Here is a 17129-nt window from a genome sequence, read left to right as displayed (position 1 = left end):
GAGGGAACGGAGCTGGGGAAGGGGCTGGAGCACCAGGAGTGGCTGAGGGAGCTGGGGGGACTCAGCCTGGAGCAAAGGAGGCTCAGGGGGGACCTCCTGGCTCTCTGCACTTGTTCTTAGAGTTGGTGATGGTCACACGTGTGACAATCTTGTCTGACAGAGCTGGATGAACCCGTGCTCCCCCTAGGAGCTCACACACGAGCATAAACCAGTATGGGCTGATAAACAGTGGAATGGGTGAGTCAGTTAATAAAACAAACTCTAAGCACAGCAAAGGACTGAACAGACCTGTTTTATTTCTAAGCTATAAAGCAAGTTAGGTTAATATCTGTGGTGTTATTATTTAAGAAGTAGGTATTTGTGAATCAGAAGGAAATAAATACATACTATTCTAATACAGCCTGCTAAAATTCTCTCACAATACAACAGTAGTGCAGGAGAGATGCAGAAGCTTCATTGTCCGAACATTTTGTATTTATCTAGGAAGATAATTTGGTACATGAACAAGACACATTCTGATCAAATAAATCAGAATACTAAGAACCAAACAGCATGCCTGTGTATATATACATCTTCCCGATACATTGCCTTCTTCAGAAGGAAAACACTGAATTACATAAACGCAACGCAAACTTCCCTGAAAGGTCAGTTCGTGCTTAAATAAACTCAAGGACAAACTTTACTGTGGTCAGAGGATTTGTCAACATACTCAAGCCTTGTTTAAAAATGGATTTATGAAAAACCAGCCATCTTTGTGGAAGAACACGATCCAAACTATTATTTGGATGGAATACCTTGAACACGTGGATACAATCAGTATTCAGGACCATAATACATGATGGGTCTTTTAATACCTCACTTCTAACACTTTCTTAAATTAAGTTACCCAACATCTACAGGACCCCACCAGCTGGATCTCATCACTCAGCAATTTCTTTCAGAATTGAAACTGAAAAAGCAATTGTGACTCTCAAACTCTTCTGGGGTAAAAGTTATCCTTAGACTTCCATAATAGAAGAGATAGATGAGAAACTGCACAGAGATCTGGCCAAGCAGAAATGAGACCTTCACAGAAATGCCCATTATCTTCCAAAGGCAGGAATCAAAGGAGAAGAGCATTTGACATGGGCCCTTTCAGTCCCGGAATTAAAATATAAAGTGGCAGGTTCCAAAAAGCCCTATAAATACATTGGAAGTGAGAAGTAATTGGGTCTTCTGTGAATCAGGAAAGAAGAAGAGGTTTTAAAAAACCCTGCACCAAAAATGTTCTGAATGACAGGCAGGCTCCTGGCCGGGAAGCTCCAGATAAAAATTGTGCATTTTATAGTTAAGAACAAGCAAGATATAATTCCTGACTAACTCAGAAGAGAAAATCAGACCCTAAGGATTACATGCCTCAGATACTCAGACTTTAGAGTACTTGCCTGGCACAGGCTGCCCAGAGAAGCTGTGGCTGCCCCATCCGTGGAGTGTCCAAGGCCAGGTTGGACAGGGCTTGGAGCAACCTGGGCTAGTGGAAGGTGTCCCTGCCCATGGCAGGAGGATGGGACTAGACATTTAAGTTCTCTTCCACCCCAAACTGTTCTGGGATTTATTCACAGGGGTGGGAGGATTCATCAAGATCCTGTCAGTGACAGGGTGACAAATGCCTTTCAGATATTATTAGGTAAATTCTCTCCTTTTTAATCTGTTTTTAAAGTATCAAATCTGTAGTTTGCCAGAACGGCAAAGCAAATAAATATAGCAAGTTTCAGGCTTACAATACTGCATGCAACACAGAAATGTATCCAGAAGATTTACTGGTTTTTCTTTCCTTACTGTGCTGCAAAGAAATACAGACTTAAATATATTTACCTTAAAAAAAATCTATGCAGCAACAAATTCATCTAGTGTCATGTAAGAGTCTGGCAGATTAACAATTATCTGAAAAATTATTTTGCAGTGCAGGGATGTGTGCCACTTCGTCACAAACAATATAACAAACCTGATCCTCCCATTTTCCCGTTTCCTCTCTCACCCTGAAGAATGCCAAAGAGAATTTCTCACTAAAGCAACTTATTTCAAGGTCAGAATTCCATTAAACATACAGTCACTAGGCATTAGAGAGAACCTCATCAATTCAATTCTGTCATATTATTTTTCAATATATGAATAAGAAAACCTCTTCTTCTGCTTTGCCCAGAAACAGACTGTTGAATCATGGTACTTCAGAACTGACATTTTTCATTCACAAAATAAGAAACACGTATTTGCAGAGCTTGGCATATACAAGATCCTTAATACTGGTTCCGGGAGATAAGCCAAAAGGAATACTAGGGCCTGTTAGCAGCACATCTGACAAAGAGAGGGCTTTGTACAGAAATCACAACCTAAGGTGATTTGTCCATGTACGGTTTTCCAAAGGTATCATCAAAGGACTTGTACTTTCAAACAGCAAATGTGACACAAATCACAAGAGGATGGAGCCATCTGCTCACGTGTCTTCTCCAAACCTGTTTTTTCAAGCAGGTACCTCCCTCACACTAACCACTACTGCTACAAGAGACTGAGGAGTTCCTATGGAAAGGAAATCTCCTTCATAAAAGCAATGAACAGCCACCACCTCAGGCCTGAATTCCTACGGCATCTTTGCAAAACAGACATTTACCTGCTTCGAGGCCCACACCAAGTGCAACAACACGATGCACGCTTGAACTTCCCAGGACAAGTGCCTTCAGGAGCGACCAACACCCCAGACACTGGAGTAAGAGACCACTGATGTCTAAGGCCTAAGGCATCAGTGCTGCCCCCACAGCAAAGCCCCACAACTCTTCTTCCCCAAATACCACACGGGCAGGAAGGTACTAAAAATGGCCAAATTCTGGCAGCGTGAGAAATACAGAACAACTTGCTTAATTCCAGGGAAAACAGCCCATTTTCCCACTGCCTTTACCACCACTGTGTCTCCTCATCCTCACCTGTGGTTTCCCAATGAATATCCATGTGAACATCCATAACATAAATACCCATATTAACACAGATGCACAAGCACAAATAGACACCGTATCGCAAAATATTTAAAATGCGCTGCCAGATGGCTTTAAAATTCAAAATGAAAGATCTAATTAAAAGCTCTTATCCTGCCAACACTCCATTTTTGGAAATAACTACAAAAGTTGTTTTTTTTAAATAAAAGTGTTTTTAAAGCCTATCAATATTTTTGTAATGTTCTGTTTTACAATTACAATCTCCCCCAGTCTCCGTCATGGATGAAACGGGCCAAGCCACATGAACCAATACTAACTGTAAACTCCTTTCCTGGGATGTGGAAAAACGAAACTGACATAAACAATGCCTAAATTCTCCTTTAATTTTAACTATTCCCATTCCTCTCCCTCTCTCCTGTTTAAAAATAAAAGCTTAAAAGAAATTGCTGCTGGTCTCAAGTTTTGGCCGTAATAAAGCAGGTTTCACCGCCACAAGTTATCACAGACATTTGAGAAGAAAAAAAATTTTCTTACTTCCCATAAATGAAACGTGAACCTTGATGTTTGTTTACCACAAGATTATGCAGAAATCTCATTTGGTTTTCCCTACATCTTATCTCCCCAATAAAACCAGATGATGGTTTACATACATTTTAAATTAAATATACATATAGTTTCAAATTAAAAGTACAGCACAATATTAGAATGAAGTATAATGATGTTTGTAGCCTACAAGATCATCAACTAGTACATCTGTTCATTAACAAGAAGAAAGTCCTGCTAAGACCAAAACACACATAAAAGGAATTGTTTCCAAAGTGCCAGTACTCCACATGCACGAGGTGGTGACGATTACTTACCGCTGGACCTGTTTTTGCGGTTTGACTTCCCTCCTGTAAGAAGCATCTTGAGACTGTTTCGAAACATGGCGATCCTGTTCCACGTGGTTTATTCCAAAAGCTGCGGAAAACAGAACAACAGACATCCAAAATCAACACTCCCGTTTGGACAACAGGAAGCCATTACGGAGAAGAGGTAAAGAAGCACTAAAACCAGGATAAAATGATGAAAAACTATTTTGCCAATACAATTCCTTAACAACAACAACATCCACATAAAGCCTACCATTCAGTTTGCTTTCAGTTATCCAGTCTTTATTTCCAGGACGACACAGTTCCAGTGCTGCTGGTAGAACCAAGCTATTTTGTCAAATAATTTATCATCACACTGAAGTGGGAAAGACAGAGCATTTAGCAAACTGCCTCCATTTCTCATCACTATTAAAGCCAAACCCATCAGAAGGAGCTGCTGCCCTTCCTGTTGCTCAGAAAATCAATCCTGCCAACACCAACCACGATTCCAGATGCTCTGCAGCTCCTGGGCTGGTTGACTGTCAAATTCTCCTGCGAGTTGAATAAATTGTCATGAGGAGGCAAGTTGCTCAAACCCAGAGTAACTGATGCAAAAAATCAAACAGAAACATTATCCCTATATTTTCCTTGCTATGTATATGTCTCGGGGGGGGGGGGGGGGGGGAATGGAAATAAAAAGGTTGTCTTGAGTGTTGCTGAAGATAAAAGCGTGTCTGGGATCACCAGGCACAGTGACAGCCTGTGCTGGGAAACAGCCACTTATTAAAGCATGTAAAGCATCAAAACACCTACAACAAAAGCAGCTGAAACCAGACCAAAAGCATTGTAAAGAGTCTTTGATCAGTACATACAATAAATCCCAATTTTCTTCCTATTGTACACATTATATTCCATAGTTACAAGGTAACATATTCATCTTGTAGAAATAAATCATGAATTTTTTTCCTATAACAATATTTGGTTCCTCTTGGAGGATGCTCAGTAAATGCCATCTAGCGTTTCTTCACATTTCTCTGATACTTTCAAGTCTAATAACACAGTAATGCCCAGTTCAAAGAGCTTTTTATGTATATTTAAAGCCACTGAAAGTCCTTTTAATATGATTTACTCACTTACTGAGAGACACCAGCATTCCAGGGCAGCAGCTCAGAATCACACATCCCAAGCCCCAGTAAGCACACAGGGATGACAGCAACTTCAGCCTTTCCTGACTTCACCTACCAGATTCCACAAACAGATTTGGGAGTCTGTGGGCACACATGGATGAGCGTTAAAGAGAAAATGCAGAATCAGTATTTCCTCTGCATTTATGAATCACTTGGGCCTCACCTGGCACCCTTCTGCCACCAAAACACAAGGAGCTGGTGTTCAGGCTTATTCCCAAGGCTCCTAAACGAGGCTTAGGTCCCCTTTGGAACATCCCATTGTTACATGACTATCAGAAAAAATTCCGTCTGGGCACACAGACCACTGTTTAGGGACTTTCCCCATGTTGGCTTGCACTGCGGAGAGAACTGAGCAGAGCTGTGCCACCAGTGCTGAGCTACAACCGAATTCAACCAAATTCTGTTCAAGGAGTCAACTGGCCTGAGCCTAGGCCATGCCAAAGGTGAGCCTGATAGTTTTGCTAATAATTATATTTACCTGTATCTTGCACATGGCAAATAGGACTTCCAATAGGAAGTGCTGTGCTGCTACTAGGGCTGAATTAAGGCACTGCATACGGCACAGATGGGGCCTCCACCAATTTCCTCCTAAGAACCACAGAGTGGAGAGAGAACTGATGTCTTGCATTAAGACCCTGAGTTACCAGCCAACTGATATCCCAAGGGCTAATTCCATACTCTCAGGGGACTCCTGGACTACAGGAAGATTACTCTGCCCATGGCAGGGGGTTGGAACTAGATGGTCTTTAAGGTCCCTTCAACCTAAACCACTCAGCGATTCTGTGACTATTTTAGCAGCAATTCCTGACATGGTTCCTCATTGTATCTTACAAACAATATTGATATATTCTAAGGGTAAGCACTCATTAGACTTATACAGTTTATATATTAGTTAAGGTGTTCACAATGCAGAGGAGCAGGTAACCAAAATCAGCTGCTGGTTTTCATCTTCGTGCACAACCATGTCCCTTTGTGGCTTTGAGCTTCCTCTGTTCAGCCAACACCGCTAAGCCAGAAGTAATATTTAAGAATAAGCACTCTAAATTAAAATTGCTGTTGGTTGTATTAATTCATGGAATTAGAAGCATTAAACAGCAAACAGAATTACAGTATTAAGAAGAGCTGGGTCAGACAGTTTTTCATCCTACCCCGTGAACTCCTTAATGCACCTCACAGCCCAGGTCAATTCCCTTCTCCAGGATCAGCAGCAGCTCTATCAGCAGAAGCAAACCTGCAGGAATGTGATGGGGATCCTTCGCTCCCCCGCTGACACAGGATGCCTCTGGCAACAGTTTGGGCAACCAAGAGCTTCTACACTTGATTTGTCATTTATCTTGTCATTTGTAAGTTGTTTACCAAACCAAATGAAGACATTGTATGAGCACAAGTCTCCAACAGTATCAGCAGATGAATAAAAAAGGTACAATCTCCATGCTGCATTTTTAGAAAAAACAGCTCAACCATCTCCTGGTTTCTGTCCAGACACTCTGCCACATGGTGTTTGATCTTCTAACAAATCAAAACTTCAATGAAATACACAAACAATAAAAGCTTCTGGAGCATGAGAAGGCAGTAGTACAAATATGATGAGGAAAAGACCCCAAAGTGGAGGGGGCAGAAGCAGACTGAGCTCTGCAAGCTGCAGACTTACAACAAATGCTAAGCTTGAACAAGTCTGCAATATCTCAATCCTTCAGGATGACTAAGGCCTATTTCAGTGTTTTCTTAATTTTAAGACAGAGTTTGTAGACAGGCTGCAAAAACCACCTCATGTTTTAGGTGGCTACACATTATTACAGCCCACAGAAGCCAGTTTTGCTTCTTTTTATAGAGAGGCATTGTCTGTCAGACACAGAATTACAAAACCAAAGCAAATTCTTTGCCTATATACCACCAGTAGAACAACCAGATCCCTGCACTGTCCTCCTCTCTGATCACCTCACTAAAACTAAAATTTCATTTTACATAAAGCTGATTAGCAAAGCTAAGCTGTTGTTCAAAAGAGTGTTTGATGTCCAATGAGTTGTACAGACATTGCTGGCAAATTTTGTGCACGTCAGCGTGAGAAGCTATTAAATGTATATCTTAAGAATTCTGTGTTTTTTCCAATAAGACAAGCTTCTAACTACAAAAGGAGGGGAATGCACCCTAAGTCATATGTGCAATGCACATCTCTTAAGAATTTGATTTCCACTTTAAGTGTTCAGTTCCTTCCTCACCTCCATAGTGAAAATAACTATGTAAAGGAACAAGCATTCCAAAAACTGATTGTAGGAAATAAAACTACTGTAAACATTTTGGTCTTACAAACAAACACTTTAAAAGAAATAGAAACATTATCCCTGTATTTTCCTTGCTGTATATGTCTCGGGGGGAAAAAAAAAGGTTGTCTGAGTGTTGCTGAAGATAAAGAGTATCTGGGATCACCAGGCTCATTCCCAGTCTCAGCCAGGAGACATCCCAGTCAGGCTTCCCGTGCAGCACAGTGATGCTCACAGGTTTCAGCAGAACAGCCAGAGTGTGGCCACTGCAGAGCTTTAACTGAATGGGTAAAAAAGACAACAACAACAAAAAAAGAAAAAAAACCAAACCCAAACAAAAAAAAAACACACCAAAAAAAGAAACCGTCTTGCCAAAATGGAGGTGGCTCAACAGTTCTGTCAGCTGCCTCTTCAGATATTAATTTGTATTTGAAAAGTCAAGTACAAGCCAGTGCCAGCTCATGAGATCCCATTAACTCACTCTCCAGGTCAGGCGGCAGCAAATTAATACAGAATTTACTTCCAGAATGTTCTTCATATTAAGAAGTTTATGAATGCTGTGGAGTCAGAAAGTCTCAGTACATTATGTTGATAGATACAAACATAATATTATAAAAAATAATAACGTTTTAAATAATTATAATGTTATAAAGTAGAAGTATTTGTGAACTTCGATTAAAGCACATTTTTCAATGAGAATCTCACTGCTTATTCCTTTATATATCAGCTTCTGTCCATCTCAGAAGAACCTGAGGCATCATATTCCTTCAGTACACCTTCCCTGAATTCCCCAAAGGAACAATGGAAAGAAAAAATTTTTAAAAGGGTGGTTTTCAAAAAAATCCCCAAAAGTCCTTTGATAGAAAATATATTCAGTTATGCAAAGTAACAGAGAAGCTTGTTACTCATAAAATATTCTATTGCAAAGATTCCTGGTAGCACAAGATTAGCTGTTCTCATCAGGGAAGCTGAACTTACTACAGTAGAAATTAAGAAGTGTGTGTAACAAATACCATATATTAAGATGTCATAAAAAGGAACCTGAGTATTAGCTTTCAGGATTTAACAAGATGTAAAATGTAAATAAACATTTTGTGAACAAAAACAAACAAACAAACAAACAAATCTAACTTTTCTTAAATTAGTGAACTATTTCCAAAGAGCATTCAAGCTTCAGGAAGGAAGAGGTAACAAGGACTTTTTTTACACGAGTGACAGATTTATAAAACTAATTATCACAAGATGAAATAAATTGAAAAGTGAAAACAAAACACAGCAGAGCTTGACTTTCAAGCATTTACTCTATGTTTAACAGGTATCGTACACAGATGCGTTCCACATTTGCCTGTAACTTCTGCTAGACTGGAACTTCGCATGCTCCTCAAATTAGTTACTCAAAGTTTAACCTGAACTCTTATTTTAAATTGCCCTGAAATTCCAGAGAGACGTTTTGAGAGACGGCCTGATGGCAAAGACTAAAGAACATTTAAGCCATACTTCGATGCTCACAGGAGGACCGGGATGGCCGCAGCCATCACTGAGAACTGTCAGGAAATGGCAGAAGCTCCATGAACTCCATGACAATCAAATCTATTAAACTCTGCCTCCCAGAACACTCTGACTCACCAAAGGGGTGGGAATAACTGGTTACAAAAACGCTGAAGTCAAAGGAAATGTGTATTTATAAGCTTGGTCCGTGCACATTTAAACACACAGGAGCAGAATTTAGAGATTAAATTTAGAGATTAAATATTTCCAGGAACTTCACGAATGAAAACAGCATTGTTGTGACCTAACAAGCTTGCCAAGAACTTCTAGGATTATTTGGAAATAGGAAAATAACAAAAGTATTAAAAGCACTAAACCCTACTAATTAGAGGTCTTTAAGCAATTAAGAGTTTATTAAACAGAGTCCTCTAATAGGCTTTAGAATGACAAAATTAACTGTTTGATGTTATGTTCCTCCACAAATGCCTGACCACTAATAACTATCATGGGGGGGCCTGATGTGAAGGCTAATCTGCCAATAATCCACTCTTAAACAAAATACTTGGAGGTCTCTGGACTGCCTTTCCTACAGACCCTGCACTGACTCCCATAACCCAAGAGCTCCTGAACTTGTGCTTTCTCCTGTTCTCCTGATATGACCCCATTGTCCTTGCTTCTCCAACTATCTTTGATAGAATACATAGAAACACACCCATAAAACACCTAACAGTATTCCCACCGGAAAAACGTGTGCAGCAGGTCAACGTAACGTTTCACAAGGAAGCAGGAGGTTGGCCTCAATCTCTGCTATCATTTCATCAAATGAAGCAGCTGTTAACGCTCCAGTTAAAAAGCAATTCTGAGAGCATACCAAAGTAGTATTTCCACGTTTGTGAAGCTCCCAACAACAGCCCTAAGGTGAATGTGGCCAAACATATCTCTTCATGAGTCTGTGGTGATTATGTTCACTCCAAGTCTGTGGCATTTCTGTTCACAGGTAATTTTGACACAGTTACAGCCTGGGAGGAAGGAGACAAGCACTGTATTATTATCGAAACCCACACAATTTAGCAGACAAACAGCTCATTTAGGTGTTATGCTTGGAAAACAGCACTTCCAGAGGCTGTTAGCACCTGGAGCCGTGAGGCAGAAGGACACTACCGGGAAGGTGGAATGCTCAATCCCTCAACACACACGTGCTCTGTGCAGGCTCGAGCTTCCCGCTCTCTGCTAAAAGGAGACCGTTTTTCCTTTTGTCTGGAACACAGTCATACTCTGAGTAAGGACAATGGAGAATAAAAGCACGACCGCTCTCAGAGAGAGACGGCACTGATGGACAGCTTATGACTCACTCTGAATCCAGAGAAACTCACTACTCTCAAGCAATAACCATCCTCAACAGATAACCCTACCAACCACAGAATACTAACTAATAGACTTTGTAACAATAGCTTTTCAGTCAACTTTTGAATTTACTTTTATGGGTAAAAGATTTCTCCAGCAATACCTTTTATTTTAGTGTGAAATTTAACACCTATTTAAAACAAGATCAGAAACATTGCAGAAAGAATGCAATCACTCGCTAGGAGAAAGTCGAAAGTCGGTTCTCTCCTGAACATGAAAATGCAATGACCTTGAAATCCAGGAAATTTAATTTTGAACCAGGCTTTGTCATTCTGCATAACCTGGTTTCTAATTCTAGATTAATGATACAGACTGAATTCCCAAAGGACACTTCAGTTCTCCATATACAATGTCAATTATCGAGCCTTGGAGAAAAATGATAACCAAAAGTTAGAAATGCCATCACCTCACTTTCATCAATTCATCTGTGGTGCTTTTAGTGCCTTCTGTGTAGCTCATAACAGTTAAAATTATTGCTTTGGTTTTAAATATTATTAGTAGCTGCCTCCATCAACAACCATGTGAACAGATATTTAAGCTTGAAATAAAATGTGGTACAGTTATGCACAAGCTGAGTCTTGTTAAACTGCCTTGGCAGGAATTTTAGGGCACTTACTTCATCAGGAGTCAAAGAATGGCCCAGACTGGAATGGACCTTCAAGTTCATCCAGTCCCATCCCCTGCCATGAGCAGGGACACCTTCCACTAGCCCAGGTTGCTCCAAGCCCCATCTAACCTGGCCTTGGACACTTCCAGGCATGGGGCAGGCACAGCTGCCCTGGGCAGCCTGTACCAGGGCCTGCCCACCCTCACAGGGAACTATTTCTTCCTCATACCTAACAAAACCTACTCTCTGTCACTGAAGCTATTCTTCCTTGTCCTGTCACTCCAGGCCCTTGTAAACAGCCTCCATCCATCTTTCTTGCAGGCTCCTTCCCGGTACTGAAAGGCTGCTATAAGGTCACCCCAGAGTCTTCTCTTCTGTGAACAGTCCCAATTCTCCCAGCCTTTCCTCACAGCAGAGCTGCCCCAGCCCTCTGATCATGTTGGTGCCTTCTCTGGACTCCCTCCAACAGGTCCACGTCCTTCCTGTGCTGAATCCACAAACTTCACTATGCTGGGATCCACCACCCTTATTCTGCCCTGAACCACCACAAGACTGAAATGCAGAGCTTCCTGCATTTCAGCTTTTGGCTGTGATGTGGAGCAGCCAAAAACTTGTCATTCAAAATCACACCAGCTTCTGTTCTGCTTGAGGCTCCTACCAATCTGAAGTTACTTTTGAAGATTAATTGGTACAACAGAAAATGAAAACAAAAAATGGGCAATGTGTAAAGTCGGAAAATGTTATAGCACTCGTCTACTCCAAGAGATTAAAGGAAACTGTAATTAATTTCTTCATTTTTAAATAATCAAAAATACATCTTAAAATACAGACCTAATTAAGGAGCTGCTGTAAGCCTGTTCTGCAAACTTGCTCAAGCCTCAATATTACTTAATATGAAACTGGAGTTCAATCCATTGGCAAGCACTGGAGATTTTCTCAGAACATGGAATATTTTGGATTTTATATTTTAAAAAAACCTTGAAAAATTAAGACACCAAGGTACATTTCACAGAATGCAGTGTCACTATTACACACTGCATTTACAAAAAAGTATCAATATTTTAGTTAGGCAGCTAGAATGAACTCAGTAAATAACATAAAATCCCACACATTGTTTTATTACATCCATTCCCTTTCCTTTTCTACCTCCAGTAGGAAAAGAGAATGATCAAACACTAATATGTGAAAGCTCTTACATCTTTTTCTCTAATACAATCAGGTTAAGAATCGGTAAAACTGTTATAGAAAGACAGTGCCCCTGCTCCAATTTCAGGTGATCACACATTAATAATGGAACAACAGGAGACAACTGCAATTCTATTTAAATAATTAAATCATGCCTGCAAAGAACACATGAGATTGTAGGAAGAAAAAATTCTCCTACCTTGATAGCTTTAGACAAGTTAAATCTCTAGCAAAAGGTGTCTTCCTCCATTCACTGCAAGTCCTGAAAGACATAAAGAAACCCAGCCGAATTTAGTAGCATCTTCTCAGCACCCTCCATGCCCCATCCTGTCCAGATGCACACATAGAGCTACAATAATCCCATCCCAGGAATAAACCCACAACTCTTCCAGAGTATTACTGTGTAAGCATCAGCCACACCCCACTCTTTATCATTACACTTAAGAAGTGAATGTTCATGCTTTTAAATCGCTGTTAATCAATACTAATTTTGGTCACTTGCCTCTTCCTTACCACTTTTCAAATGGGAGGAGAAGAAAAGCAGATCAACTTCCTTTTGACACATATCATATAGTACATGATTTAACAAGTATATTTCCCTTCATCCTATCAAGTTCTCCTGCTAAAATCCTACAACTTCCCCACTGTTTTTTTAAAAACTCAATCCTTACATAAACAACTCCCAAGAGGGATCCAGCACTAAATCAAGGGTTCAGTACTCGGCCCTTCGCTCTGTCATCATGTACTTAGAACAAGTTCATCAACAAAAAGCCACAAGAAATATATCCTGCCACTTACTGAAACAGACCAGAGCAGCTATTTTATTCCCAGCCTGTGTTTTATTTGGGCTGACGATACTGTAGTACAGCATTCACCAATCTATTGTTTTAGTAAACAATTTGAGAGCCAGCAAGTAGAAGGAAAGACAGCCACATCTCATTTGTCATCAAGCAAACAAACAAAAAGAATCCAAGTTAATTGAGGCCACCTTGTATCTGCAACTTTAAAGCAAAGCAGCGTAAGTGTTCAACTGCATCGGTCGGGTTTTTTTTCTCCTGCAAGAGGATACTGAGAAGTAATTGACAGCTTTACTTAGGATTCATGGTGCTTCCAGAACCATAACAGCAACTTCTCCTATGGTCTTCGATTAATAATTGTGTATGTAAAACTGTAAGACATTCCATAAATTAATGAAAAACCCTATTTTATTTTTCAGGGCTGCCAATTACCTCCCTGCTTTCAATTTTTCATTTCTCTGGAAAAACAACTAGAGCCAGTAACCAAGCACAGCCCTTCTACAGGAACAGGGAGGTTTCGTTCAGTCAAACAAGGAAACCTCTAAAGGCAGCTCACCCTGCAGCACTGATGGGGATCCCTGTGACAGAAGGAATGTCCCACAGCCTCTGCCAGAGAGCCCAGCTCGCACACAGCCCTGCCCGGGGGCTCTGCCCCACCAGCTGCATTCCGCTGCTCTGCGAGAGAGAGGATGTTCCTTCTTCAAATTCCCTTCCCGGCTTGTGCAACCTGCCTGTGCCCCAAATCACCGGAATGCCCCAGCATTTAGCCTTTGGCAGAAACTGTCTGGTCAGAAAGACTCAGCTACAAATTTCTGAGTGTCCAATCACATAGAGCACAAGACCAGCATGGAACCTAAACCCAAACAGGTTCAGATCAAGGAAGACTTTTATTAGATACTACTTCACATTATTTAAGTCCCTGGAGGAGGAGTTTTCATAAGGGCATGGAGTGACAGGACAAGGAGAAAACGGCCTTAAGCTGAAGGAGGACAGGGTTGGATCAGATAGGAGGAAGAAATTGTTCCCTGTGAGGGTGGTGAGGCCCTGGCAAAGGTTGCCCAGAACAGCTGTGGTTGCCCCATGACTGGAAGTGTCCAAGGCCAGGTTGGACAGGGCTTGGAGCAACCTGGTCTAGTGGAAGGAGTCCCTGCCTATGGTAGGGTGCGTAACTGGATGAACTTTAAGGTCCATTCCGCCCCAATCCATTCTGGGATTCTTTGATTCTAAAAAAAAAAACTGTATTCCTTAGATCCTAAATAAATAGACAAAAGAAAAAACGGGTATTAAAACATTTATTTGGCATTCTCCACAATTCTTTTAAACGGTCCAAATCTGGGTACTTGCAAGCATCTAAGGTGAGTGATTTAAGAGAAATTTTTTCTTTCAAAAACAGCAATGTTACAATGTTTGGAGAACGGAAAACATTCATGGAATAGCTAAAAATAACTCTTTATAAATGTTTCCGTTTGCTGCCATCTATCTTCTTAATACAGCTCTTAATGTGATACCCTGTAAAACAAAGAGCAGGAATGGCCTGTGCGAGCTGTGTGAGCTGCAGACAGGCACTTACAACCCATCATCTACTCAGGAACTCCCCATCTGCATTCCACGAGCGGATCCAATGAATCTGCTTTGCATGGAGCTTTTAAATAGCAGAGCTTTTATCTACTCACAGGATTACATTAGAAATCTTTATATGAATGCAGCAGATACTAGTGGTTGTCAATAAAAACGGAATGTCATTAAAGGGCTTTTATTCTTTAAATGCCTTTAACCCGCTAATTATATTTGTAAATTCTGCTATTGAACTGTATGAAAGTTACAAATTCTGACATGTTGTATCACAACAAACACATTTAGAGATTAATATACCAACAGCTTTGATGGAGAATCGCTTTTAGAATTATTCGCTCTTGATTAAACACACAAATCACAACTGGCATGCTTCAATCAGAAGAAACATTCAGTCAGGGTTTCTGAAGATAGTTTTAAGTTTGGAGGGTTAAAACCTCTGGCCTGTGATACGGCTGCAAGTCATAATATCTTTAAAAAAAATTATTATTACAAAACTACTCCTTTTCTTCTTATTGTATCAGCATTGTTTTCCCAAGTTCTGCTAGACTTGGCAGGGAGAAGGTAACAGTCCAACATCCTAACTCTCCCAAACCAGTAACTGACTGGTTACCACTTTGCTCTGCTGGTTTCCTTCCCAGGCACAAGGTGGGTGCTGGGTAACAGCACAGTCCCTGCCAGGCACTGCCCTGCCAACTGCTGAACTGCTGCAGGCTTCTTCAGACTCCTTCTGCCTCTGCCCGTGAAGCGAATTGCTGGCAAGGGGGATTTTTGCCCACAAAATCCAGCAAAGAATTGCCAGCTAACGACTCCAAATTGCCATCCAGGTTTGCAAATGTAAAACATGACCGTGGAATAGCAATATTCCCAAGTTCCACCATAATGACAATAATATAATGAATGCTTTTTGCCAACAGAGTTGGGTAATTTATGTCAGGAACAACACAAACAGAAACAAAACCCACTGAGAATATCACAAGGCCCTCCTGTGACACAGAACAGCAGGAAACCTCACTTCGCCCATGGATCCTTTTGCTGACTTTGCAACCAACTGCTAATTCCTTTTCTTTTGAACAATCCTCAGCCCAGAACAGTATCAATTCAACTATACATTTCTTATAGTTCCAGTGCATCCATCACTGCGTTCACATCCATCACATCCATCACTGTGGAAACCATCCACTTTAAATGTTTTTTTGATAATTCTCTGTGTTTGGGACCTTTTCACTGCTTCAGACAATTTCTGAATGAAGCCATCATGGGCAGAGCTACTCAGAGAGTTGAGAATGAACAGATGTTATGCAATTTCCAGAATAAGAGAACAAAGAAATGCTATTAAAAAGTACAAGCTAGTAATAGTGTAACAAAGCCAAGTAAGTAAACACTTAAAAACTACACACTCAGGGCAGGAGGTAGTTAAGTAACTCACACACAAAGTAGTCATCCTTCAGTCCCAAATAATTTCTTGCTTATATACCTCTGCAGGTAACAACCACTGAATTCTTCTGCAGAAGAACGTGTTAAAAACAACTAAAGTGTAGAACAGCAAAAAGCTGCACATTCACCACCCCCTAACATCCTTCACATCTACATTCAAATGTTTCTTTAAAAGAGCTTTTCTTATATTCTATTAAACCCATAAGTATACGGCACACAAATCAACTCAATTTTTAAATATCCCCATGCATGAATGCACCAAAAAAGGCAAAAAATCAAAGCCAGCTGACTGACTGCCCAAGAGAAGGGCTCCTACCTAATGTAGGAATTACTGAAACAGGTAAGAATGGTTAATGAAAAAAAAAAATCCCAATACTGTTGACACTTTCAGCTGTCAGAATTAAGCACCTTCCTGATACTCGAACACAGAAAACTGCCTACATAAGGAATGAATACTTTCAGGTACAGCAACACACATTGTAGCTGCAATATTTTCCTGCCAACCTAAAATACATGAAGAAAAAAAGACTTAAATCTTTAAGGCAGAAACCAGAAAAGCTTCCATCCATGGCAACTTGACTGCATAGTCTGAAATCATACCAGAACATCTGATTTCATAGCAACAAGTTTGAGAAGTCTCTCAAAGACATCTTGAGCTGAATACCACCCATCCTATACTTGAAAATACTGAACATTAGTACTGAGAATCATCCAAGTAAAAGGCTGAAATAAGACTAGCTTTCTGTTCATCCTAAACAAAGGAACCATTTTCTCCCCTCAATCCAAGCAAGCAGGTAAAAATTCACAGCAATTTTGCAAAGCTAATTGAATCTGAAGCCTCTGAACCAAACATAGCACAGGTCACATGTATCCTGATCTCAACAGTTTAATTCTATTTTCCCAGAGAAATTAGCAACTTACTCATACTTTTATCAACAGAACATTAATACACAGACATTAAACACAGTGACCATCTCTGTCTTTGAAAACCAAAACTAACCCAATGATCAGAACATGCTGCTCAACCAGTCCTGCTGGAAAGCAAAGGCTCTGAAATGGTCTCATGAATAGGGATTTCCATCTTTAAATGAGGTTATTTTTCTAGTTTTGTCTGTCAGATGCACCAGCTGGTATTCATCTGATAAACTGAGTAAGCCTGGATGGTATTCTAAAATCAAATCACAGTTTAAATTCTTTGCACATACACACATGTTGGAAACAAAATACCTACTGACTAAAAATAGTCTTGATTCCAGTTCTAACTTGCCTAAATTCATTTTTAAGCAAAATGTGTGTTTTAATGATGTCTGTCATGTAACAAATCAAAGATCAGGAAAATGACAACATTCTTTAAATTACTGTCACCTAAATATG

The 17129-nt window shown here is 40.3% G+C and overlaps 1 protein-coding gene across 4 annotated transcripts in view; it reads right to left on the bottom strand.

Moving 5' to 3' along the window:
• TANC2 (tetratricopeptide repeat, ankyrin repeat and coiled-coil containing 2) overlaps positions 1 to 17129 on the bottom strand; it is a 196517-nt gene that overhangs the window by 154588 nt on the left and 24800 nt on the right. For 2 of the 4 annotated variants that reach the window (XM_068996358.1, XM_068996359.1), the window contains exons 2-4: positions 12149 to 12211; positions 9625 to 9772; positions 3827 to 3926 (exon numbers count right to left, since the gene is read on the bottom strand). In XM_068996358.1, coding sequence (XP_068852459.1) covers positions 3827 to 3926; positions 9625 to 9689 — 165 coding nt within the window. In that variant the 5' untranslated portion in view covers positions 9690 to 9772; positions 12149 to 12211. The remainder of the gene's footprint in view (positions 1 to 3826; positions 3927 to 9624; positions 9773 to 12148; positions 12212 to 17129) is intronic. The other 2 variants (XM_068996361.1, XM_068996360.1) reach the window with 1 other exon arrangement.

Source organism: Aphelocoma coerulescens, chromosome 27 (genome assembly GCF_041296385.1).
Source record: "Aphelocoma coerulescens isolate FSJ_1873_10779 chromosome 27, UR_Acoe_1.0, whole genome shotgun sequence".
Lineage (NCBI taxonomy): Eukaryota > Metazoa > Chordata > Aves > Passeriformes > Corvidae > Aphelocoma > Aphelocoma coerulescens.
Note: the sequence above shows the minus strand (reverse complement) of the source record. Positions and strands in the feature narration are given on the sequence as shown.